The 26,548-nt window shown below is 59.0% G+C and overlaps 1 protein-coding gene across 1 annotated transcript in view; it reads left to right on the top strand.

Moving 5' to 3' along the window:
• The window catches only part of SDK2 (sidekick cell adhesion molecule 2), a 259,629-nt gene that overhangs the window by 222,399 nt on the left and 10,682 nt on the right, over window positions 1-26,548 (top strand). Inside the window, 11 exon segments of the mRNA XM_047080554.1 lie at window positions 1,457-1,592; window positions 2,986-3,042; window positions 4,637-4,738; window positions 4,882-4,997; window positions 10,682-10,874; window positions 13,866-14,003; window positions 15,550-15,711; window positions 18,618-18,743; window positions 22,448-22,612; window positions 24,510-24,650; window positions 24,922-25,060. Coding sequence (XP_046936510.1) covers window positions 1,457-1,592; window positions 2,986-3,042; window positions 4,637-4,738; window positions 4,882-4,997; window positions 10,682-10,874; window positions 13,866-14,003; window positions 15,550-15,711; window positions 18,618-18,743; window positions 22,448-22,612; window positions 24,510-24,650; window positions 24,922-25,060 — 1,475 coding nt within the window.

Here is a 26,548-nt window from a genome sequence, read left to right on the forward strand (position 1 = left end):
GCCAGAAGGGCAACGGTCCCCAGCAGGGCCGGGACACCATACACAGGTGCACAGATGTGCCGCTCATGCCACCTCTCCAGATAATCGTCTCGGGTGGATGCTCCTTCAATCCCCTTCTGCAGATGAGGACCCAGTTCTCGGGGAAGCGACACGAGTGGCCCCCGGTCACACAGCTAGCCAGTGGCAGGGTCAGCTTTAGTGCCCTTAGGTCTGCCAGTCCTGGGATAGAAAAGTGCATGGGGCTTCAGGGCCCCCAGAGTCTCCGTGAAATGCGGTCACTGTCCGTGAAGGGGTTCCCGATCGAGAAGCTAAACACAGGTGTGCATGCCCAGCCTGAACGCGGACAGGACCACTCTCCTGTCGCAGTGAACAGGAACCCATTGTCCAGGTACATAGAACCCTCTTCCTCCACTCCTCCCCCAGTTTCCCGCTCTCTGGCGGGCACTGTTGTCCTGCCATGGCCGGGGGAAGACCACAGGATACAGCTTAGAGACCAGGCTGGCCGTATGTGCCCGCAGGACCCCCCCTTATGCTCCAGAGTCCAGGCTCTAGACTCGGCAGCTTACCCACAGAGGCCCCAAAGCAGCAAACCCCCGTCTCTGCTTTGGGGGATCAGACGGGGCAGACCCCAACTTCTGTCCACCTGCAGTCCCCGCCATGGGAAGCCCCTTGAAGAAACAAGAAGGGGCCCCAACCGCTCCCCCGCCCGAGGCCTCCCTGGAAGAGGACGCTCCCTTAAGTGAAAAATGACCTTGTGCAGCTGGAAGCCAGGACAAGGCTGGCAGAGATCCGGGCCTTCCTGGTGGAGGGGGCAGGGAGGTGCCAGCAGCAGCCAGGGAGGCAATTAAGGAGCTAATAAAAAGCTGAACCATTTCAGCAGGCTTTTAAAAAGAGGTATCATAAAAAGTAGCTTCCACCTTCTCCTGGAGCCTGTTCTCCAGCTCAGCTGTGGATGGGAGCGGAAAGCAAAGGAGAAAAATGATAAAAGGAGGAGCAGGGGCGCACGCAGGAGCTCTTACGCTTATTCACGTACAAGAACAGGGAGACGACTCCCAGGAGACGCTGGTCAGGTGGCACGTGGAGGGGCCACCCGGCTAGGCAGGCTGGTGCTATGTGAGGGTGACCCTAGGCAAGGAACAGTCTGTGAAAGAACCCAGCGGTGCTGTGTGACCTTGGACGAGTTCCTTACCCTCTCTGAGCCTCGCCTTCCTGCTCCGAGAATGGGAATGGCTTGGCGACTCCAGTCCTACCCTGCCTGTGTCACAGGGAGTATCGCAGAGATGAAACCACCTCACTGCTTTGTAAATTAAAAATGCTCGGTGTCCTTGTGATCCTTTCCCTGGTGGAGACTCCGTCTCTACTCTGTGGTCACAAGGGGCAGGATGGGGAGGGAGGGAGGAGCAGAGTGGAGTTCCTTGCCCCCACCCCCCCCCATTCCGCACCCCCTTCCTTGCAGCCACCAGCAGAGGACAAGATCAACGGCATCCTGCTGGGCTTCCGGATCCGGTACCGGGAGCTGCTCTACGAGGGGCTGAGGGGCTTCACACTTCGGGGCATCAACAACCCAGGGGCCAAGTGGGCGGAACTTACCTGTGAGTGGCATCCACAGGGGTCAGGGGACACACGGGCGGGCACACTCCCCTCCCTGCCCTGAAGCTCGCAGCTTCCTGGACTCGACTGTGACCCAAACCCTGCCGCCCTCTCCTGTGTGTGCCTCTCCTCCCACCCCACCCTCGTCCCTTTCCTCACGGGGGATTTATTAAGCACCTTCTGCATGCCCTCAGACCCTGGGGGCACACATCAGTGAACAAGATAGAGGTCCCTGCCCTCTCCGAGTTTGCAGAGCTGGTGCTCAAGAAATAGACTTGGCAATAAATGTCTTAGATGGTCGGCAAGACAGCCTGGGAGCACGTATTCCAGGGGAACCAGCGCTCACCCCAAGAAGCAGCAGTGTGGCCCCCTCTGTTTCCTCGGGGAGGTCACTCTTCTGTCCTGAGGTCCTCAGCATCCAGCCTGCCTCTGGCGGCGGGAAAGGAAAGGGCCAGGAGCCTGGTGTGAATCCCAGGGAGACTCACAAGCCTGGGAACTCTTGCCCTTTGGGTTAGGAAGGTGACTTTGGTGGCAGGAGGGCGATGGCTGGCCATGGAGGACCAGAAGCAGGGGCGCCGGTTAAAGGCTAATGTAATCACAGAGGGAAGGCAGGAGTCTGCGGCCGAGGCGGCCGGCTCGGGATGGCATTGAGGGCAAGGATGGGAGATAACGTGCCATGGGCAGCTCTGTGACCGGCTCACGGCGGAGCAGGGGAGCGGCCAGGAGAGAGACGAGTCTGGGGGGTGGGGGGTTGGGGGGGGCGGGATTTGGGTCCCCAGGCAGGTGGGTGAGGAATGGAGCATGTAAGGTGTTCTCCCATTATTCTCTTAAACCTTTCGTGCCTTGTCTTCTAGCGAGTGTTAGCAGACAACAAAATGATCGAACGTGTAGCAAAGGAATATTATTAGAAAAACTCGGAAGTAGCTGATCCAACGGCTGGCGCTGTTTTCTTAACGTTTTTGCAGACATGTGCTTGTGGTTGTGATTTTTATATGCCTGAGGATGATACAGTCATATTTCCTGGTCGTAAAATGGTTTCTGGTTCATAGGAGGGAACTAACAACACCACTCTCTCACGGTGGTTCTGCAGTCCCGCCTCAGACAAGGGAGCGAGTTGGGTCGGAGGGTCCCCCAGAGCTGCCCCGAGGGGTGCTGGGCTCCAAGGGGCTCGCGGTGTCCCGTGTCCCCTGGCCTCGTGCACACCCTCTCTCACACCTGTCTGGGGCCCCTAACCCACCGTCAGGAACCCAGAGACCCCTGGTCTCTGTGCACGTGCGCTGCCTGGCCCCCTCCCCATCCCACCCCTCTAATCGGGCTCTCTGTGGAGCGGGCTGTGTGCACTAACCTCCTCTGTCTGCTGTCTCCCTCTGGCCCCCTCCGCCTCCCACCCCGTAGCCATGTACTCCATGCGGAACCTGAGCCGGCCCAGCCTCACACAGTACGAGCTGGACAGTAAGTCTCCCTGCATGGCGGCTCCAGATCGGGGCCCACGCCTCCCACAGGGACGGGGAGCGGGGCCTCTGGGGAGGACACCTGGCCACCGGCTGAATGGTGTGCCCGCCTCAGGCTCCTTGAAGAATAGGACCCCCCCGAGCACGTGTGACTTTCCGGAAACACACAAAAGCTAGAGGGTTACCAGGGAGGCGTCCTCCATCGGGTGCAGAAGGACAGAGGGAACGGCTGTGGTCTTGTGCGCCGTGGGGGGACCAGCGGGGTGACAGGAGGTCCATGGGGGGAGCGCTCGGTCTGCTGCTTGGGTGTCCACGTCACTACCACCCGCCTCGGCCCGTGGACGGCACTTCCCTGCACAGCTCTGTGTTTCAGGCTGACCCCCACCTCCAGAGCGAGCAGAACCCCCACTTTCCCCCCAGGGGCCTGGGAACGTTCCTTACTCTCCTTCTTAAAATTTTTTAATGTGCTCGTTTCGGCAGCACGTATAGTAAAAATTTTTTTAGCGTTTATTTTTAAGAGAGAGAGAGAGCGCAGAGGCACATGAGCGAGGAAGGGGCAGAGAGAGGGGGCGGTGCAGAGAATCCGAAGCAGGCTCCAGGCTCTGAGCCGTCGTTAAACTCAACGAACGGTGAGCCGAAGTCGGACACTCAACCCACCGAGCTAACCCCTCTCGCTCTCCTTCTGAAGTGCACGGTTCTCCCATCAAAGGCCCAGAGCTTGGGCAGGGGAGCCCCGTGCTCCGTGTGAAGCAAAGCGTGAGACTATGTTGTCCTTACCCTTCCTTCATCAGCCAATGGCTTCATGGCCAGTTAACTTAGGGTGACCCCCCCACCCACATTCCAGGCAAGAGGCAGAACTCCCCCCCACCACCACCACCGAAGCAGGGGGCCCAGGGACAGCAGTGGGAGAACCTTGTGGCCTCACCCCCAGCAGGGGTGGCACATCCCAGCCTGGGTGTCGGGGCCCACTCTCCTGCAGCCGCCCCTGTCTCCCAGCTTCCGTCCAGGCATCTCCCCCCAGGACCCCCAAACTTGGCAAAAACACAGTGTTTCTTAGCCCAGAATTCACATCCGCTAGATAAGCCCCTTCCCTGAAGGCTGAGCCCCTTGTATGAAGAGCTGTTTGATGGGGACTGGGCAGCTGGGAACTTCAAGCATCTGCCGTGGGGGGGGAAGGGGTGACCCGTGACCCGGTGTGCCCAGGACAGGCAGGAAAGGGGGTGGCCCAGTGTGTCAGGGAGAATAGTTCGGTTCACACCAGTGAATATTAATAGTGTCTCTGTAATTAATTAATTAATTAATAATAGTGTCTCTTTTATTAATTAATTAATAGTGCATGAATATTAATAGTGTCTCTTTCAGTCTCTAAAGTATCTGAGAGCGCACCGTTGGCCGAGAAGCCAACCATAGACCTGTGTCCCGACTCCCGGGGGGGAGGCACGGCGTCCCCTGGCCACCCCACCCCTTGCCTTTTCCTTCCCGAACCCTCAGGCAGGAACTAGAATCACAGGTACATCTTCACAACCGCCAGCCTCCAGGCTGTCCCCCGCAGGGATGGTGACTTCTCCGTGTTTCTCCCCTCCCCCACCCTGCAGACCTGAACAAACACCGGCGATATGAGATACGGATGAGTGTGTACAACGCCGTGGGTGAGGGGCCCTCGAGCCCCCCCCAGGAAGTCTTTGTCGGGGAAGCAGGTGAGCCCCACCTGCCCTTCCAGCCCCAGGAGTCCAGCTAGAGGAGATACGGGATCGTGGGGCCCCAGAACACCCCGACTCACCTCCTCCTCCTCTCTGAAGCCCACTTGTGCCACTCACTCACGACCTCTCACGCCCTCCAGTGCCCACGGCAGCGCCCCGCAACGTGGCTGTCCACGGCGCCACGGCCACGCAGCTGGACGTGACATGGGAGCCACCGCCGCTGGAGAGCCAGAATGGAGACATCCAGGGTTACAAGGTACGGGCTCCAGAGGGGCAGAGGGCCAGCTCGGGGGTGGGAGTGACCCATGGGTGGTAGGGGGGAGAGGTCACCAAGTATACACCTGCTCTCTCGGCCGTTCGCACCTGACCCACTGAAATGGTGTGCGGCCGATGCAGAATTACAGGCATGCTCTCCAGCAACCTCGGGGCGGGCCCAGCTCAGATTCAGGACGTTTCGGGCCCTGCTTCGGTTTGCATCCTCTCCCGGCAACACCCCCCGCCCCAGTCCACCAACTCCCAATGCCGGCATAAGACCCCCTCAAAGTGGGTCTTTGGCCAACCCGAATTACGGTATTGATTTGGCCAATTAGTAGAGGACCGACGGGCTAAGACGCAGAAATCGCTGCTTAAAATTATCTCTAGATCTCCGTGGAGGTCATGTGTTACAACAGAATTCAATTCGTCTCCAGTAGTCAGCGGAGCCCTTTAGAACTCCTTTATCCTCCTGAACGCCCGGTGAAGCTGGCAGATTATAAATGTTTGAGCCCATTGTACAGATGAGGAAACCGAGACCCGGTTTAGATGGTCCGGCAAGATCACACAAAAAGCAGGTAGCAGACAGTCAGGCTGCCGGAGAGCCTGTGAGGGGTGGAGAGGGAGGGGGCGCTGAACACAACCGCCCGAGGAGGTGGTGGACAGAATAATAACAACGTGTCTTCTCGGTCGGGGTCCTTGGCCTCGTCGGAGGCCTGCGTCCTGTGCCTCTCTGCTTCCAGCTGGTGGTTTGTCAGTCCAGAGAGAAGCCCAGCGCAGTGGTGGGGTGGGCAGGTGTGAGACCCCCAAGGGGCCTCGTGGGTTACTTGGCAGAAACTGAGTTCCCACAAAGGGAAGGGGCTCGCCCGGGTCACTAGCTTGTTCATGTAGGTGGCCCCGGTTTAAGACAGGAGCCCGTGTAGGAGTCTCTTTCCATGTGCGGGGGAGGAGGCGGGAAGGAGGAGGAAAGGCGTCTTGCTAATGAAGCTCTGAAGACGGATGACAGGCCTCCAGCCTGCGAGGAGGGCCAGCTGGGAAAGCTAAATATTGCCGCCCCGGCGTATGCCTCCCACGGGAAGTGGGAGGAGCCGGGGCGGGGCCTGCTGCATTTAGTAGCCCCCAGACTGCCGAGGCGTGGAAGTCTCCAGTTAATGTGCAGACGCAGGAAATGTGAGGATGCACAGACAGACATCATTTATCACACGGCAGATGTCTGCGTGCTCCGGAAAACATTGCCGCTGTGGACATTAACTGGGGACACTGAGTAACTGCATCCCAGACGCGTATTAACATCCACATGAATTAACACCGACGTTAAGGATGTATTGACATCACCAGCCAGTGAGCACAGCTCAGATGAACTTCGCTGGGTCAGACTAAACCCGGGCAAGTGCGTCCATTCGGCTACGGTCTTGCAGTGACGCGTGTTTATTGAGCTGTTATTTTGTGCCCGGCGGGGGTCTCAGTCTGGGAGTGAAGCGGTGATCGGAGAGGCAACCCGAGCTTAAATTTTAGGGGAAGAAGGCCAACGGTGCACAAAAGAAGTAACACCTGCCGATGGTGGTAAACGAAGCAGGTGGAGGGGGTAGAGAGCGCAAGCCAGGGGGAGGTTTGGAATTTTAAGTAGGGTCATTGGGAAAGGATTTAAGAAGCTGCTGCTTGAGCCAAAATGAAGAACAGGGTGAGAATCACATGTCCTTCCGGGGGAAAAACATTCCAGAAAGAGGGAAAGAAGAGCAAAGGTCCTGGGGTCCGTGGGTGCTTGGCATTTACAAAGCGTTCCGTGTGTCCCGGAGCGCATGAAGGGCGGCGTGATGGGAGATAGGTCCCAGCAGTGAGCTGGGCGGCGTCACCCAGAGCCCTCGAGGGCTCTGGCTGTCGCTCGGAATGAGAAGACAGACGTGGAGGGTTTGGGGCAAACGATGGACATGACTGACTTGGGTTTTTTAAAGGCTGTGGTGGGTGCTGTGCTGGGAGGAATCTGAGAGGGGGAAAGCAGGAAACCGCCAAGAGAAGGCTGAGTAATCTCAGTGAGGCACGGCGGTGGTGTAGCCCAGGCGGGAGCAGCAGCGAGAGGCGTTTGCTCTCCGGGCTCCATTCGAACGTGGAACTGGTAGAATTTGCTGAACTGAATGTGGAGTGAGGAGAGGAGAAGCGACAAGAATTTATAAGCAATTGGTTGATGGAGCTCCAGTCACAGAGCAGGCAAAGGGGGTGGAGGGAGGAAGAGGCTGGAGTCAGGTCCAGACGTCTACGGGGCATCCAAGGGGAGGCGCCAAATGGAGCTGGACATACACGTCTGGAGTGTAGGCGAGTCTAAGCTGGAGATGTGGAGTCCTCAGTATATGGAGGATACTAAAAGCCCTGAGGTTACGTGTAGGTAGAAAACACAAGAAGACTGAAAACGGAGACCTGGGACCAAAAAAAAAAAAAAAAAAAGTGACTGAAATCTCGGAAGCGACATAAAGAACACGCTTCCTGAAGGAGGAATCTGATGTGCCAAATGCTCCTGAGAGCTCAAGCAAGTGAAATCTAGAAAGTGAGTGTGCAGGGATTGTCAGGCTACAGCCCGTGGGCTCCCTCTGGCCCCCCACTTGTTTTTGTCAATAAAGTTTTATTGGAACACGGCCACACTCATTTGTTTATACATCGCCCTTGGCTGCTTTTGAGTTACAACCGAGATGTGTGGCCTGCAAAACCTAAAGATATTTATTACCTGGCCTTTGACAGAACGCTTGCCGAACCCTGGATGATTGCATTAACTGACAAGAGTTGGGGGCAGGGGATGCCTGCCTGGAGGGCTTCCAGAGAGAATGAGCGGACGCAGCGACTACAGATAGAGATCCCTTATAAGGAGCTTGGCTTTAAAGGGAAAATGGAGCAGGAACTAGAAACAGTCAACAGATGGGGGTGGGGGGTGGGGTGGAGATGGAAGAAATGACAACTTGTGTGAGTGCTAATTGTGGTCCCGGAAAGAGGGGAAATGTGATTCCAGGAAGAGCAGAAGCTGTGGTAGGGTGCAGTCCTAGAGGAGGCGAGAGGGGCTGGGATTTCATGCTGGAACGTAAGGTATTCTGGAAAGGAGGGGGCAGTGCCGCCATGGGGGCCGAGGCAGACAGAGGGTATGGACCCAGGGGCTGGAGGAGGTACAGGTGGTACCAGGAGCTTGCACAAATCTCGCCCGATGGCTTCCCGGCAAAGGGGCCTCGGCTAGGAGTGAGGAGGGGCGGGGAGATGGGGGAGGGATGAATGAAAACTGGATTCGGAGATGGGAGATGCGCGGCGAGTGGACCAGGGCCGGTGGCCAGCCCGCCCGGGGCGAGGCTGTGCTCCTGAACTGAAAGGGTGAATTCCCTCCGGAGGCAGCCCGGCTGCGGCGTGTGGCCGTGAACCTGATTTGCCAGAGGCATGCCGTTGGCCCGTTGGATGTGGTGAAACCACAAGGGCAGGGCACTGAAATCGCAGATACAAGGGGGGCGACTGTGAGAATTCACTCCTACACCCGCTCCTGCCTGCAGGAGGTGTTTATTCGTTAGCAGGTATCTATGGAGCCAGCGTGCCCACAGGTACGATTCTAGGTGCTTGGGACACAAGGGAGCCCAATCCACCAAGACGTCAGCCCTCTGCGGAGTGTGCGTTCTAGCAGGCACCCGGCTACCTGTTGGCGTGCGCTACGACTCGGCCGTGTGCCCCTCGGGGGCCCGGGGTCAGCGCTCAGCCCTTGGTGCCATCCATGGAAGTGCCAGCCGGTGGTCGGCTGGCAAAGGTCCGCTGGATTCGGTGTGCACGCACCAGAGAAACCCACTGAGGGTGCCTCGCTTCTGTATGTGTGGTGGCCCTGGGTCCTGGACCCCGGTCCTCCCCACCCACCCAAGAACAAGACTCCAGCACTGGCCCCTCTCTGCCGCACCCTCCTTTTCTCTCCATGGGCAGGGCTATAAGGCATTCTGAAACCCGTTTCTTCCTCAGACTGCCTTTTCCCGACCTCACGTATCCCTCCAGCTGTCAGCCATTTCTCTGGTTGGTCCCTTCATAGGAGAAATCCTCAAAAAGAATCTTCTAGACCCTGCCACCTCCAGTCACTGTCCTCCCGGGGTCTCTTGAACCCGCCCTAAGTTGGCTCTCAGCCCTCACCCCCACTGTCCCAAGCGGGTTCTCACGCCCAACCCCACTGCCCCACATGGGTTCTCACCCTCCACCCCTACCACCCCACTAAAGCCCTTGCTGTCTGGGTCCCGACAATCCCTGTGTTCACGGGAAGTCAGATGCAGGCCTCACCCTACCTGGCTTCACACCTGCATTTGACACGGCACACCTCTCCCTCCTCTGAGAAATGCTTTCTTTTCTCCACTTCCCTTCCTGGCTGTTCCAGCTTCTCCCGGCCCCAACCCCTGCCCATCGAGGCCCCGAGATCACCCTGTGACTGTCTCTGCATCCAATGTCTCCGTGTGCACTCAGCAGGTACCATGTATGTGCTGATAACACCCGGATCTCTGCCGTCCGCTGTGGCTTTTCCCCCGCAGCCCAGATTCAGCAAGCTCTGTGTGCACTGTTGTATCCCTGTCGCCGGGACTGGGCGGGGTGAACAAAATGAGTGGGTGAAGGACCACGGCAACTCTCTCTCTGATGTCTACTCATGTCAGAGGAATCTTTTTTTCTTAAGTGGGCCAGGTTAGATACAAGCAAGGATTTCAGGGTAGCAAGATGTCCTGAGTGCCAGGTGGGGGACCCTGGTGTTAGCTTCTTCCGCCAGGCACGTTGAGAAATAAAGTCAGTCGCGTGCAGAAACCCGCTTGGGCAGCAGGTGGCGCCAAATACTCGCTGACTGTACGGGGGTGGGGGGGCTTGCAGCTTCCCCCCCATCCCCCCCCCCCTCCCGCCAGGCTCAGTTCAGAATGCAGAGCTTCACTGCCCCTGAGCGCTAGCCCCGGCTGAACAGGAAGTCATTGGAAGCAACGCGGAGCACAGCAGTAGACAGAAGCCTTCAGCGGGGCCGGGCAGTGTGTCTGCTCTTCCCTCCTTATCACCTCTGCTCGTCCTCACATTGGTCCTGGGAAGTGGGGTGTCTTTAGCCCCCCTGTCCAGCCGACAAAACTCCGGCTCAGGGGAGTCACCTGGTGAAGTCACACTGTGCTCGAGTCGTGCACTGGGGTTCGGCCCCAGGCCGGCCCGCCTCTGCAGTGGGTGCAAACTGTCCCGCTCAGGTGAATCTCCAGGGGCCTTGTCAACCTGCAGGTGCCTGGCAGCAGGTCCAAGAGTGGGCCCGACCCTCTGCATCTCTAACCGGCTCCCAGGTGGTGCCGGCCCGCCGGTCCTTAACACAGTACGGCTGGGGTGGAGTCTGCCTACCCTGCACTTAACCTCCCGTCTCAGGTTCCTGGGGAGCAGCATTGGTTTAATCCTCCAGTAACTATATTCTGAGGGCTGATGTGCCATGCTAAGCCCGCAGGCCCTGCGGCGAACAGATACGTGGAGTCTGTGCTCTCCTGGGGTTTCGTCTAGCAGAGACCGAAGTATTAGCTGTGAAAAGGAAGGTTCTGGAAGGGCCTCTAAAACAGCTCTTAAGTGCTTCTGTACTGACTGGGTGACTCACACCCGCTGTCCGGGGCGTGTGGATGGTGTGGGCGAAAGGGGCAGGAGGAGAGGCGAATGTGTCCACCTCACTCCCACGACTGGCTGTGCCCACAGATTTATTTCTGGGAAGCTCAAGCCCAACGGCGCAACGCCACCGAGCGGGTGAAGACGCTTTTCCTGGCCGAGAACGGCGTAAAGCTCAAGAATCTGACCGGCTACACCGCCTACATGGTCAGCGTGGCGGCCTTCAACGCTGCGGGAGATGGGCCTCGGAGTACCCCCACCCGGGGCCAGACCCAGCAAGCAGGTAGGGGAGACGGGCCAGAGGGGAGGGGCGCGGGGGGGGGGGGAAGCCCACCTGGAGACGGCTTCCAGCGTGTGAGAGCACAGTCCAAGAAGAGAGGCCTGGGGGAGAGTGCTCAGAAGAGAGAGGCTGTCCCCAAAGAGCCTTGGAGGGAGCCCCCCGATGTCCCCTGCCCTCCCCACATCTTGTAGCCTGCCAGCCCATCTCTGCCTCATGCCGTGTTCTTATATGGCCCCGGCTTCGTTCGTGCTACACGTATTTCTTGGGCATTTTCTGCGGCCCCGCACTATGCTAGGTGCTTCCCGACAGTGAAGGACACCGACGAGATCCTCACCCTAGGGAGTAAGACAGATCATAAACACGTATCTAGATGATTGGCCTCGGGTGGCACTGAGCACGAGCGGCAGAAGGACGGGGACAGAGGCGGACAGGTGGCCTTGAACCGGTCTGCCTGCAGAGGCCTCTGAGGGCTGACGTCAGGGCTGAGAGTTGATGGAGAAGGGACCAGCGTGGGAAGCTCTGGAGGAGGGGTTCCGGGCATAGGAAACAACAGGTGCAAAGGCCCAGGAGGCTGGAGGGATTAGAGGAACTGAAAGCCAGGTGGCATGAGAGAAAATGGCCCGTACAGGATGGTGGGGGCAGGGGGGACGCTTAGAAGGAAGCCTGGGACGGATTCTAAGTGCGCTGGGGGGGGGGGGGGGGGTCATTGGTGGGTTTAAGCCGTTGGGCAATAGGATCTGGTTTATGTTTTTAAAAGATCATCCTGACTGCTGTGCAGAAGACAGAGTGACGGAGGGGAGGGGAGGGCGTCAGGGAGGCCAGTTAGGAGGCTGGACGGTGGGACAGGGCTGAGAAGACGGGGATGGTGAGAACCCTGCTGCCTGCACGTGCAGTGCTGGGCCTATATACAGTGTCCAAAGGCAGGTCTCGGGTCCAGAAGCCCCGGGGCGGGCGGGGCTGGTGCTACCCCCCTTTCACAGTGAGGAGGGGTGGCCTGGGAAGTGATGTTTCTTGCCCAGGAACCCCTGGCTGGTCTGTGGGGAAGCAGAGGCTCGAGGCCAGGCCAGGTGAGCTGTCCTGGGCTGTCTTCATTGCTTGGCAGCCTCCTTTACCTGCCTTTAACCTCTCTCCTTGTGGATTTGAATACAAGCCTTTTGTCCTGCCCGCTCCGCAACCCCGTCCCGACCGCCTTGAAGCATCTTTCCCAACCTGCTGCTTCCTGTGCTATAAATCACTTCTCTCTCTTTTTTTTTAATGTTTATTTTATTTTTGACAGAGAGAGACAGAGCATGAGCGGAGGAGAGGCAGAGAGAGAGGGAGGCACAGAATCCGAAGTAGGCTCCAGGCTCCGAGCCGTCAGCACAGAGCCCGGCGCGGGGCTCCCACTCACGAGCTACGAGATCATGACCTGAGCCGAAGTCGGATGCTCAACCGACTGAGCCACCCAGGCGCCCCAATCACCTCTCTCTTAAAGAGGGAGCCAGGGGTGCCTGGGTGGCTCAGTGGGTTGAACGTTCCATTTCGGCTCAGGTCATGATCTTGTAGCTCGTGAGTGGGAGCCCCGCGTTGGGCTCTGTGCTGATGGCTCGGAGCCTGGAGCCTGCTTCGGACTCTGTGTCTCCCTCTCTCTCTCTGCCCCTCCCCTGCTCATGCTCTGTCTCTCTCTCTCTCTTAAAAGTAAATGAACATTTTTATTTTATTTTTTTTTTAATTTTTTTTTCAACGTTTTTTATTTATTTTTGGGACAGAGAGAGACAGAGCATGAACGGGGGAGGGGCAGAGAGAGAGGGAGACACAGAATCGGAAACAGGCTCCAGGCTCCGAGCCATCAGCCCAGAGCCTGACGCGGGGCTCGAACTCACGGACCGCGAGATCATGACCTGGCTGAAGTCGGAGGCTTAACCGACTGTGCCACCCAGGCGCCCTGTACATTTTTAAAAAATTAAGAAAGAGACAGAGCGCCAGACCGTGGAGTCAGTTCTTAAGTATTATCTTCTTTGAGGACAAGCTGTGGCTCCAAAGAAACCCTTTTCCTCCACTGGCTCCCATGGGTCTGGTGTGTGCATGTGCCTGCTTGTCCAGACCACTCTCTGTCAGTGTCATGGGCCGGATGTGAGCCCCTGAGAGCCTGGAAGCTTCCGTCAGCAGGACAAAGTGTTCTGACCCATGTCCCTCTTGCCTAGGGGAGGCAGGAAAGGCCCCCTGAGCTGGCCTTCCTCCTTCAAAGACTGCTGGCTGGGGCTGCCTCCCGGAGCTGTTGGAGCTGGAGCGGAAGCAGGGTCCAGATTAGCTCAGGCTCGGTGGGGGGCGGCACCGGACGATAATAGCCTGGTCATCCCGCCTGGAGCCAGCTCTGCGCTTCCTTCCCTTCCTCTGTCCTCCCCGTCAGAGTCCCCCACAGGCCCCCCCACTCCGTGTTTTCGGGGTCTTTCCAGGCTTCTCAGGCCAAGAAGACATCTCTTCCGGATGGTTGACTTTCTGCTTCTGACAGTGTGGTCTCTCGGTGACAAGCCCCGGGGCTCCAGGGACGGGAGAAAGGCCACGCGTGGCTGCAGTGCTGGCATCTTCTTGTTCAGTGCCCACCTCATGCTCTGAGGCCCAGAAGGCCCCTGCCTTCTCCACCAGGGAAGGGGAAGCGCAAGCCCTAGGAAGCCACGACATCGCCTGGCCCCACAGCGACCCTGGAGGTGTAGCACAGCCGTGTTCTGAGCTCCCAGCCAGGGTCCGGGGCCACTTAGCAGGAAGAGACGGAGTTCTCCAACTTTACGGAAAAGAAAGTACTTTTTCTTCCCAGTTCTCAGACTCTGGTATTGGAAAGCGAGTGCTAGCAACGTCAGTGGGGGAGAGGAGGGGGTACCGATGACCTCTGATGAGCCCCCCCCGCCCTCTCTTCCCGGGGCGCAGACCCAATCACCCCAGCTAGTTCCTCAGAGCCTAGCAGGGTTTTGAACGTCTGTGGGAGGAGGAAGCAAACCACTTGCTGTCTGTCTGCAGCCCCCAGTGCTCCCAGCTCGGTCAAGTTCAGCGAGCTGACCACAACCTCAGTGAACGTGTCCTGGGAGGCCCCACAGTTCCCCAACGGCATCCTGGAGGGCTACCGGCTGGTGTATGAGCCCTGTACCCCGGTGGATGGTGAGTGGGGACCCTCCCAGCGTGGCTCCCTCAACCTTCCCTTTGCAAGGGCTTGGGGTTACTGCACAGAGTTGGGTGTGGTGAGCATCTCCTCAGCTTATAAAGGCAGAAACTGGGACCAGACAAGGGAAAGGGCATTTCCCACGCAGCAAGTCGGGGGCAAAGCCGGGCAGCAACCTAGGAGTCCCGAGTCCCGGGAGAGAATTTGCGTCTCCTTCCCCGTCCGTGGACGGAAGAGGGGAGGAAAGGGAGGGCCCCCTGCGAGAGATACAGGGTCCCACGGTGGCCAGGCAGCTGTCAGGCCTGGGAAGATGACGGAGGCCCTGACGGTCCCTCTTGTGCCTGCTCCCCCCCAAAAATTTAGGAGGTCAACCTTACTCCGGATAGGTCTTTGCCCCACATGGGGTCAGCAACCCGTTTGAGAATCTGGTAAAAGCCTTGGGGCCTCTCCCCGGAAAGCACGAGTTTGGGGGGGTCACTGCACCCCTGTTCCCTTGTGAACCTCAGATCAAGAACCGTGCTGTGCAAGTGTCTTCCCGTCACCCTGACCCCTGTTCACCTAGCTGTCCTTAGAGCCCCACCCCTTCCTCCGGGCCCTGGTGGGGACCCTGCCCCCCTCCCAGGCTCCCAGTCCGGGCCGTGCTAACCCTGACTGTGGACAAGAGACACTTGCCAGCTTTCTACCCCCACGCTGACGTGAGTGAGCCCGGATATCACCGCCATCTACTTAGAGAGGCAGGAAGGAGGTTGCCCCTGGTTGCCTGGGTCCGTTCCAGAGCCCAGCGAGGACTCGAGGGTGTGGCTGGCCTACCAGGTGGTGGCCTGGTGGCCGGAGGTGACCGCCTCTGGGGTCACCTCGCTCTCACCTTTCCCTGGCTACAGAGCGGGGCCAGAACAAGGGGCAGAGCCCTGGGAGGGCCGCAGTGGCCGGCAGTTCTGGGTCAGCCAAGGGAACAATGACCCTCAGTCTTCCCGGCACTGCCTGCCCGCCAGCAGCTAGTTCCTTCTGCAGAGCTGGGACACGGAGCAGGGCTGGGCCCCAGGAGGAGATGCGGTCAGGTGCAGGACCCGGGAAAGGGGCCATCTCTCCCTCGGACAGGAAGGAGAGGACAGAGGTCATGGGGACAAGATGCAGGTGGACGGGACAGGCTCTCACCACAGTGGCCTCTGCCTGGCCCACCCGGGGGGCTCAGTGTGAGCACTGGCCTTCCGGTTCCTTAGTCTGGCATCGTCTGGCCATATGGCCAAACCGGGACTGGGTTGAGGTGTGTCCCCTCCAACTCTGGACTCAGGTGGTGTCTTTCCAGAAGCACTTTCTGAAAGGTGATCCTTGGGATTAAAGTTCTGGGCAGGTCGACGTGGGGGAGTAAACAGAGCGTAGGATCCATCTGGAATACGTTTCAGTTAAACAGGATGGGGGGGGTCGTTTCTCAGCAGCTGCCAAATGACCCTGTGCCTGGTCAGTGGACAGATTGCACACAGCTCTTCTCCCCTGAGGCCACTGCCCGCCCCCCTGCTGTCCCCACATGCTGTGCTTCCCTCCCAGGTGTCAGTAAGATTGTGACAGTGGACGTGAAGGGGAACAGCCCTCTGTGGCTGAAGGTGAAGGACCTGGCAGAGGGGATGACCTACAGGTTCCGCATCAGAGCCAAGACCTTCACCTACGGGCCGGAGATCGAAGCCAACGTCACCACGGGCCCCGGAGAAGGTAGGGGAGCACGGGGCGGACGAGGGGGGTGCTGCCCCCCACACAGCATTCCGCCCCCCAAGTCAGAAGGGGTTGTCCGGAGCCGGGCTAGATCCCAGGAGATGCAGAGACGAGGGAGATGGGGTCTAGTGGGGACAGCAGACACGTGACAGAGCCATGATCCTAGAGCGTATGGGGGTGGGGCCTAGCGGAGAAGAAGGGGGTGGTGAGGGAGACGTTTAAGGGAGGGGATTGAGAAAGACTTCGTGGGGCAATTCGGACAGACACAAGGAAATACCAACGAGTGTTTGTCGTATTCTCAAGGCAGCTATGGCAGAGGAGAAGGGAAGGGGCTGGGTGTCCAGGTGTGAGGGACGGTGGGCCTGAGCCGTGGACACATATGTCAGAGGCCCCCAGGGTGCCTGCAGTAAGTCACATTCCTGGGCCCGGGAAATCAGAACCTCTGAGCATTCACCCCAGGAACCTGCACAGGAACCAGAGCTGAGGGTGGCTCTTTGCCCAGCGCTGTGAGGGGCACTGTGCCTGGAGGGGGGGTTCCAGGCCATGGGCACGGGGGTCTGTCCTTCCTAGACAGAGGTGACAGAGGCTGGCATGGTTAGGGGAAGAAAGGAGCAAGGCAGTTGTAGGCCAGGCTGAGCACTGTGCCTGGGAGGGGAGGGGTGGGGTGGGGAGGGGAGAGCAGAGGGGCGGGGAGGGGCGGGGAGGGAAGAGTGGCTCCTTTTAAGTTTGTGACACCTCCTGAGGTTCCTTGGGCTGGGGGAGTTTTTCAGGGCACCTGCTGCGGTTGAGTCTGGTTCTCCAAGATTCTTGTCCCCCATGCGAGATGTCCCCTCCTGAACACAAAAGCCACTGCCCAGCCTCTGCTCCCTCCTTCCCTGAGAAAGTGCACAGCCCATCTCAAACTTTCCCTGAAATCCCCCCTCCTTTTGCTCCTCCCCCTTCCTCCCTCTGTGTTCCCCCTCTCCCCGCCCCCGCTCCCTGCCCAGCTCAGCCTGGGAACCTCTGGGAGGCAAGCTGGGCCTCGAGGTGGATTCCTGCCCTCGCCTCTCACCTGGCAGGCAGGCGTGTCCTCTCGTGCTGGGTTGGCCTGGCCCCTCTTCATTTTCTCTTTGTGGACACTTGTGGTTCCCCGCCTCTAGTTCTGCAGAGAAGCCGCCTTTGGAACAAGGCCTGCGGGCGGCCGGAAGCCGCCCCCTCTGCCCTTCACCTGCCCCCGGCCCCTCTTGTGCCGTCTCTTCACCTGAGCCAACTTCCCTGGGAAACAAAAGCAGGAAGAGAGCTGGCAGGGACAAAGGGAGGCGGAGCAGCGGGGACAGGAGAGGGCTGGAGGACACACTGTTCTAACCTAAGGCTCCCAGGCAGGGGTGGGGAGGGGGAGGCAGGAAGTTTGGAGGAGGCGGTGGGGGTCCCTCTGAAGCCGAGCTGAGCTGCGCCCGGTGAGTGTGGGCGAGGAAGGGTCCGCAGGGACAGGACATGCCTCCAGGCATCCTTTTCCCTCCAGGCCAGGCAGTGGCTGGAAGTGCTGGAAGCTTCTAGTACAAGAGGTTAAGGACAGCTCTCCTTCTCTCAGCCTTGAGTTCTGTCCTGTGCAGAATGAGAACTCGGGGTCCTGAGAGCCCCACCCCACCTTTCACGGCCCCCCTTGGGCTGTGTCCCACACCCCCTGACCCCTCAGCCGCCTTTGCCCTGTGCTGTGGGCAGGATGCAGGGGAAGAAGGAAGGGAGGGAAGGAGGGAGGGAGGGAGGGAGGGAGGAAGGAAGGAAGGAAGGAAGGAAGGAAGGAAGGAAGGAAGGAAGGAAGTGAGGCCCTCTGAGGTCAAGGGCCGGGCCATGGGCTGCACCCCTGGCCTGCTGTCCAGATCCCTTGGGTCTGGAGGATCTTCAGTCCGGAGCTGGACTCCAGGCTTCTTCTCTGTGGGCATCCGCAGGAGACACTCGGCCAAGCGGCCACCCACCCACTCAGTAACCAACTTGCTCCCCCTGCCCCACAAGTGCGTAGGAAGCACCAACTGTGTCCCCAGCTCTGGGGAGAGAAGGCTCTGGGTCTCGTGAGGAACAGACATGGAGGGGACAGCACACAAGGTCAGGGCTCCGGGGACAGTGAGAGCCCAGGGGACTGGCCTGAACGGCAGGGCACCCTCAGAGAGGACAGGCTCGGGACCCTCGATAGGTAGGATTGGCTCACTATTCTTACTTCAGAAGTAAAGTCTCTCCTGCTTCGACTCCTGGGAACGGTTCCCCGGGTGGCTGACGTGACAGGCTGCCATCCTGATGTACCTGCCACCCCAGGACAGCCAGCAACAGAGCCCACTTCTTCCTCCTCCAGCGGTCCCAGCCTCTGCTGTGGCCTGGCCTGGGTGCAAATGCTCCGGGGCGGGGGGGATTTCAGGCAGGAAGTAGGGAGGACATTGCCACGATAGGCAAGGAGACGAGACGTCAGGAAGCCCTTCAGCCCCCAAAACCCAACCCTCATTTGCCAAAGGCCTGCTACATCATCACACTCGCCTCTGCTGTCCCCCCAGGACACATCCCTTCAAGCCTTACATTCCAAAAGGGCCTTACAGATGAGGAAACTGAGGCACCAGAGGGCTATGTGAATTGACCCACGTCCCCCATGTAATGAGCTCTGGGGCTGGAACAAGGAGCCCAGTTCTCCTGACTCTGCTCCAGGGATCTTTCTGGCATTACCCTATATACCTCTCCTGCCCTAGAAATCGGAACGTGGGGGTGTGGGTGACCCAGAGAACGTAGTTGCGTCGGGCAGGCCCGGCCTGCCTCCTTGGGCACTTGCAGGGTTTCTAGAGACTCCCCCCGGCTTGGTTTCGCTGCCCAGCCCCGCCTCCTAGAGCACAGGGAGGAGGGGCTGGGTGCCACGCCTCCTCCTGCTCACCCTATGCTGTTTGCAGGTGCCCCGGGGCCACCTGGAGTGCCCATCATCGTGCGCTACAGCTCCGCCATCGCCATCCACTGGTCCAGCGGAGACCCCGGCAAAGGGCCCATCACCCGCTACGTCATAGAGGCCAGGCCATCAGGTACACCCTGCCTCCCTCCGGAGCAGATCCCAGGCCTCGCTTTCTCCTCCTCCCAGAACCCCTCCCCCTGGCGCACGTGCGCGTCCTCCTGAGAAGACACTTAGGCCGCTCCAGGTGAAGCTAGAGGTGGCCTGGGGCGAGTGGGAAACGGAGACTTGCGCGCTTAAGTCAGGGACACCCAGGGGCCCCCTGGAGAACAGCACTTAGGGCCGGGTAAGGACCGACTCAAGAAGCCAGAGGAGCAAAGCATCTGGTCCCCTCCCCCGCCTCGGTTAAACGCCGAGTCTTACGTGAGACCCTGCTGACCAGTGGCCCCGTACAAAGGCCGGCTGTCCCCTGGGGGCCCTGGCTGCCTCCTTAAGGTCTGTCTCTGCCATCCTGAGTATCTCAGCAACTCCTGTAACTGTACCGACCAACCCCTCCTGTCAAGCCTGAAACCGAATCACAAGAACTTCCAGAGCCATCAGGAGACCAGCGACTGAGAAGTCGCTCCAGGGGTCCGTTCTCAGCACTCTTGTTTTACAGTCACCGAGACACCTGCTTTTCCCGGCTCCCGCTACCCACCGGAGCCCTCGGCCGCCGCCAGCTCTGTCCGTTGCTAGGTTTCCGCTAATCGCAGGTGCCAGTGCCAGCGAAGAGCTGGAGGCTTGTTCGGGGTCCGCGGATTAGCCGGTTGAAGTTAAGAAAGGAAAACACGACTGTGCGGCTCCAGCATGAATAGCAAATAATCATCGTCACGGGGAGCAGTCAGGCATATCGGGGCTAATACTTCTAATGGGAGCATCGCAACATCCCAGTGACAAACTTAATCCCGCGGGTAGCTGAGCGCTAATCATCTCAGTAGCAAATAGTTAATGCCAGCACCTCCTCGTTGCCCTAATCTTATGCTAATAATTGCAGTGGCAGAGAGCTATCACATCTAAGCAACTCAGATCCAACGTGTAGCTGGAAGATGTGTGCGAGGTTGGCGGTCTCCCCACCCCAGATGGTCCCTCCCCTGCCCTCCAGTGCCGGCTGCTGAGTTGGCCAGGAATCCGCCGTGTGCTTCTCCCGACCAGGCCCGTGCCTATGTTTTCCATCCAAGTTAGCCAGCCGGCATGCCAGGCTATGGAATGTTGGCTCCAGACTTCCGCCCTGCTCATTTTCCAACGTTCCCTGGGTGGTCCAGCGTGGGACCCGGTGTTTCGGGGTTGGGGGCTGTGACTGGGTGCACACAGGTGGGATCAAGGCGGGAGCCCTGAAGGGTCGGGACTGGGAGCCAAACCCAGGAGCTCTGACAGAGGTCGAAGGCTGCGAGGAAAGAGTGCGGGTGGAGGGCAAGGGGGAAGCCCTGCCTCCCCCTGTGGCTGCCGGAGAGCATCCCCCACCTCCGCACCCCTACCTCCCCACACGTCCTCCTGATCTCCAGGGTGGAATTGCGCCGCATTGCTGGACAGAATCAGCCGACCATGCCTGCTTTCTGCAAACCCAGAACAGCCAGGCACCGCAAAGCAGGGAGGGACGCACTCAACGTGTCTGGCCCGTAGGACCCGCCGTGCGCATCAGCCGACTCCCAGGGCTGGAGGCCCCGTTGCCCGGCCCCACCGTTTGTTTCTGTGCAGAGTGGAACAAGGTGGGTCACACAGCAGGTGGGAGGCCCCCAGCCTCTGCGGGGCAGTGGCGTCCCGGACGAGCCCACCCAGCCAGCACTGAATCAGCTGCGGGTCTCTAACGGCAGCATCCGGGATACCCGGAGGGTGTTCAGTGCCCAGAGGAGTCCGACAGCCCTAGGCCGAAACACCGGCTCTGCCACTTAGGGCAGCCTGACCTTGGGAAGATGGGTTCCGCTCTCTCCCAGCCTCGGTTGCTTCATCTGTAACCTGGGGACGATGGTTCTTCCTTCTCCCCGCCATTGCCATGGGTCTGAAAAGTAAAGCCCTTAGAACCACGATGCTTGACGGATGAGGAATGAACGTTGCTGCTGTGTTGGTATCACCATCGTCATGATCATCACTGTGACTGGTATTGAAGGTGAACGAGAGAATTCAAGGTCATGGGAGGAGAGGGGACTTGCACCCTGATACTCGGATCTCGAGGCATGCAGTACTGAAATTGGGGCCCCTGACACTATGAAAAGGTCGGGGAAGAAGGTTTGTGCTCAGTTATCCAGCCAGCTCTTAGAGGATGCGGGTGCTGGGCACTGGGCTGCAGAGACAAATCAGGTGTGGTCCCTGCCCTGGATGGACTGCTTAGCCTTAGCAGGAGAGAGCCACCGTGCATGTGTGAGGCAGACGCCCAGAACAAATAAGGAAGATGGAAAATGAGGCCACGCTCAGGACCCCAAGCCTTTGTGAGGACAGCAGAACGCAGACGGGGCCTCACGGCTGCCTCTGAGTTGGAGGGATCTGGACGGGTAGGACCGGAAGGCAGCTTCGGAAAGTGCCAGCACATCCTTGGTCCACAGTTCAGCGGCGACGATGGGGGTGACGGTACCTCCGCTAGAGTTCCTGACGTGGATGGATCTGTAACACGTTTGGTGAAGGAAAGAGACTCCGTCAGCCCCTGCAAGGGCCAAGCTGGAAATAGGGGGTAGCCTATGGACCCGACAGGCGGCTCTTCCCAGAGGAGCCCAGAACCGGCGAGGAGGAACAGCGCCTCACTGAGGGGTCAGCCGGAGCTGGGAGGCTCATGCGAGCAGGAGGCAGGTGGGAGCTCGTCCAGGGCTGCCAGGCCACAGAATGGAGGACCTAGGAGCTCAACCCGCCACAGACCCCTGGACCCTGTGAAAAGGGTGGTCGGACAGTCTGGTCACCAAGTCAGCCCTGTCCCGGCACAGGCAGGACTCACCGACTCTCCGGGCGCCGTTCCAGCCATGTCGGCCCTGCGTGGAGCCTCTGGCGGGGCCCCTTCCCAGCCTGCCCGTCAGTGTGTCTACACTTCTCCTGGGCGGGCAGCACGCTCACTGCTCCTTTTGAATGCGGTGGAAACGAATTAGGTCCCAAGGGGGCAAGACCCAGAGAGCCACGGACAAAGGGGCAGGTCCGAAAAGAAAGTCAGGAGCTCAGAGGATGGGGTGGTTGGGAACAACATGGGTAGAGAACAGGTGGAGAGCCCCTCGAAGCTTCTCTGGGCTCTCTCTCAGATCTCTTCTCCTCGGCAAGGAGGCAGCCTAGGATGGGTCCCATCCCTCGCCGCAACTTGACCAAACCCTCACGGGCGAGCCCCACCCCTCCTCCAGCTCTCTTAAGAAGTCTCTTCTTTTTGTCTGACACCACTACTGTGTATATTTTGAATAGGAAGTGGGGGGGGGGGGGTGCGGTGGGAGTCAGAAAAATAGAGGCCCGGTTAAGGAAAGGAGGGTACACCCACGTGACAAAAGCTTAGGCAGCCACTTAAAATCACGTTGACCAGCACTTTTTAGTGACACGGAAAACGGGTAAGTTGAATTATTCTGCACAAGGGCTAAGATGCTGAGTCTCTTCCTGTGGCTGGGGGTATTGGGTTGCTTGTGACAATATTTTCTGCGTACCACACATTTTTCTAATGTTTTACGGATATTTTAATAAAGGGAACAAAGGGTCAGAGACTCCAAAAAGGCATCTTTGTCAAAACATCTGCTGGGATTGTGTGGAGGGGACAGACCAGACAGGTTCTGCTCTCAGGGGAACAGGTGGGATGGGAGGGGCTCTCCCTCATAGGGTGCCTCCCTCCCGATGTTCTTGCAGACGAGGGGCTATGGGACATCCTCATCAAAGACATCCCCAAGGAGGTGACCTCCTACACGTTCAGTATGGACATCCTGAAGCCAGGCGTGAGCTATGACTTCCGGGTCATCGCCGTCAACGACTACGGCTTCGGCACCCCCAGCAGCCCCTCCCAGTCTGTGCCAGGTACTGCCTGTGGGGCAGGGTGAGGGCACCCCATGGAATAGCCTTGTGGCAGAGACTGGTGCTGGGCAAAGAAGACAGAGGCAGGCAGCATAACACCAGCAGCATTGGGGTGGGAGCTAAAAGGCATTGTCTTCTCAATTCTCCAGGGCAGGGAGCCTGGGCGAGGGCCTGAGTTAGTTTTGAGGTCCACAGGGAGCTGGGGCGGTACGTCTTTGGGGTTCCTTTACAAAGATTCCAGAAGCCCTGGGCAGGAGGCTCAGTGGGGCTTGTGGACAAATCAGCGGACCCAAGATGAGAGCTTCCGTGAGCTCATCACCCAGGAGATTCACCCAGGCCATCAACTGTGTGTTTCCATGGAAGCCGCCCCCAAAAACAGAGTCAGCAGCCTGGGGAGCAGTGCCCAGAGCTGGGGGGATAGGACTCCTATCCCTCCCCCTTTTCCTCTCATCTTCCCATCCAACATGTCTCAGAGGACTCACAGAGGACTCTGATGCCAAAACCCATGACCCCAAATCCAGTCACTAACCAAGTTTTAATATCAGGGCCCCTTCTCTCAAGGCAGAAATATAGCTCAAAATTTTCATCCCCTGGGTGAGTCTCAGAAACCCGGCTGCCTCCCTCCTCCCACATACATTCTCCCTTGTCGGGTTGATAGAACCAGATCATGGGAAATAGTAGAGTGAGCCCCTCATCAGGCAGCCCCCGGATCAGAAGTGGCTGGGTGCAAAAAAGCATGGTAGTGAGAGGGGCACCTGGGTGGCTCAGTCGGTTAAGCGTCCCACTTCAGCTCAGGGCATGATCTCGTGGCTTGTGAGTTAGAGCCCTGCATCAGGCTCTATGCTGACAGCTCAGAGCCTGGAGCCTGCTTCGAATTCTGTGTCTCCCTCTCTCTCTCTGCCCCTCCCCCACTCATGCCCGCATGCGCGCGCTCGCTCTCTCTCTCTCTCTCTCTCAAAAATAAATAAACATAAAAAAAAAAAAGAAAAAGGCATGATGCTGGGGGCTTTGAAAGAAGCAGAGCCCTGGCTGGAGGAAGCATTCTAAAGACCCACTTACGTCCACCTTCCTGGTTCTCCCCCACTTTCTGCCACCAGAGAAAGATTGAGCCCTGCCCCCAGGGAGAAGCTCTCACAGGCCTACCACAGGCCAGACAGCTACTTTTCCAATACAAAGCTGGGTCTGCCTGCCAAGGTAGCCCCTAGGCCGTGGGTGGCAAGAGCAGGGCAGTGGAAAGAAAAAGAAAAAAGGAAAACTAGCAAGTGTATGGCCATTTCTCCCTCCTGTGTCCTCAGCAGACATCACTAATCAATCCCAGCACTCTCTCCCAGTGAGTCCAGAAGCAACTACATGGCTGCTTCCCCTCCTGTGTCCTCAGCAGACATCACTAATCAATCCCAGCACTCTCTCCCAGTGAGTCCAGAAGCAACTACACTGCTGCTTCCCCTCCTGTGTCCTCAGCAGACATCACTAATCAATCTCAGCACTCTCTCCCAGTGAGTCCAGAAACAAGCACATGACCACTTTCCCCTCCTGTGTCCTCAGCAGACATCACTAATCAATCCCAGCACTCTCTCCCAGTGAGTCCAGAAGCAACTACATGGCTGCTTCCCCTCCTGTGTCCTCAGCAGACATCACTAATCAATACCAACAGGAGCACTCTCTCCCAGTGAGTCCAGAAGCACCTCAGAACTAAAAGCATCCTTTGACCAACAACAGAAGAGAGCGGGCACCTGAGCTAAAACTGTCCCTGTCGACCGTGTCTTAGGGTCTCCCCCATGGAGACGGCATGCACCCGGCCTACTGAGAGCCAGGTGGTGGGGTCCCGGCTGGAGCAGGAGGTTTGGAGGCAGGAGGGGGCTGAGCACCCTGGACTTAACCCCCCCCATCCGTGTCCCAGCTCAGAAAGCCAACCCATTCTACGAGGAGTGGTGGTTCCTGGTGGTCATTGCCCTCGTCGGCCTCATCTTCATCCTGCTGCTGGTATTCGTGCTCATCATCCGGGGCCAGAGCAAGAAGTATGCCAAGAAGACCGACTCTGGTGAGCTGGCACCAAGCCCCGCCGGCTGGACGGGACTCCCGTGGGCCTGCCTCCCCTTGTGGCAAGGTTGAGGGGGCTGGGCGTTCTCTCTCTCCTAGGGATGCACCTGCTCTGATGGGCGGGGCGGCCCGGGGCCCCTGCACGCAGTCTCCGTGGTGTGGTTTAGTCTTCCCTCTAACAAGAGAGCCAGGCGGGAGAGAGGAGGCCACCGGTCTAAAGGGATGGCCCAAGTGACTGGATGCTGTCTCCCCCGCCCCCACTGCCCACCCAGGGAACAGTGCCAAGTCTGGTGCCCTGGGCCATGGGGAGATGATGAGCTTGGACGAAAGCAGTTTCCCCGCCCTGGAACTCAACAACCGGAGGCTCTCCGTCAAGAACTCCTTCTGCCGGAAGAACGGCCTGTACACCAGGTAAAGGGATCTCTGCGTTGGGAGTCGGGGGGTGGCCAGAGGATGGAGGTTTGGGGGCCCGCAGTGCCTGAGGTGTGGAGGACTCTTGGGGAGGGCACAGGGCACACAGGGCCCACTGGGCCTTCATGTCCCGGAAATGGCATTCACGCTCAGGGGCCGGGAATGGTCAGCCGGGCCCGGGAGGCACATCCGGGATCTGGGGGCCAGAGCCTAGTATGAGAGCGCAGTGGGGGAGACGCCACAAGGAGGTGGCGACAAAGGGTTTCTGCCAATGCCAGCGAAATGCAAAGGGCTTATACAACTTCGCAAGCCAGCCCCCTGCTGTTTGGAGCCAGCTGCTCCTGGCGGCGGGTCCAGAAGCCAAGAGAGCTACTTTGCCCCAAAAGTGAGGGGGACTCAGCACAGGTAGGTCTAGGCAGACACACCTGAGCGGGAGGTACCGGGAGGCCCCTCGGTATTGCTCACGCCTTGCCCATCTCCTCCCAATTCTGGGAAGAAAGGGCACTCAGAGTGTGGACACCCTCTCCCCTGGTCCTTGCTCCTGCATCTTCTAGAACAATTTTCTCCTACTTACCCCACAAGTCCACGCTCCCAGCATCGCCCTCAAAGGGCGGCATCTGAGAACAGCCAACCAGGAAAGGTCCAGGCTGGCGGTGCGCCCGGTTCCTGTTTCCTCCTGAATTCTCTCCAACCCTGGGTTCCCCTCCCCCCACCCCACTCCCCGTGGCAGGCTGGGCTGTGCACCTCCAAGGGCAAGGGCAGCTGCCGGGGCCCACCGGACCCTCACCTGATGTGATCTGGCCGTTTTATGCCCCGGGGAGCTCAGGAGAGATTGGGGGGCTGCGGCCCAGGAGCGCCTGTCTCTGGCCTCGGCCCTCTTAACATTCCCAGCTCGTCGGAGGTGCACGCTGGCCAGGCGCGCAGCTCACAAAGCTTCCCTCTGTCTGGTCCTGGAGGAAAGAGGCCATGTGTGTGTTCCTCGGGAGGACAGAGGGAGGGGCACGCAGGCCGGCGGGCCCGGCTCTCATCCCCCGCCAGATCTAGCTTTGCAAAGAAAGAGCCATTTGAGGCCGAGGTGGTGGGCCCGGCCTGTCCACCGCAGCCCCGCCAGGCTGGCTCCGGGGCTCTGCCACATGGAACAAGGGGGCGTTTCACAGACGGCCTGGCCTCGCCTGCTTCTCACGCCCCCAGAGTACACACACCACGGCCCCTGCGTGCCCCCTACACTGCTGTGTGTACACAGAAGTCCTGTTTGCATCAAACCAGCCTCGGGCTCTGGGAGTCTGACCCAGCCCTGGTGACACTGTCGGCCCCCCCAACCTGCCTCCGCTCACCCTACTTGCGGCCAAGATCGTATTAGCCCGGCACCCCGTTTCCTCCCCCCTGCCGACGTCACATGTTTGCCATCTCGTCTACACGAGACTGCAGCCAGTGCTGTTACTGTTTTATTTGTAAGTAGTTAAGGAGGCAGCTCCGTTATTTGGAATA

This window comes from Lynx rufus, unplaced genomic scaffold (assembly GCF_022079265.1).
Source record: "Lynx rufus isolate CCGP_SWC_20201006 ecotype Redwood Valley unplaced genomic scaffold, mLynRuf1.p SCAF_18, whole genome shotgun sequence".
NCBI classification, from domain to species: domain Eukaryota; kingdom Metazoa; phylum Chordata; class Mammalia; order Carnivora; family Felidae; genus Lynx; species Lynx rufus.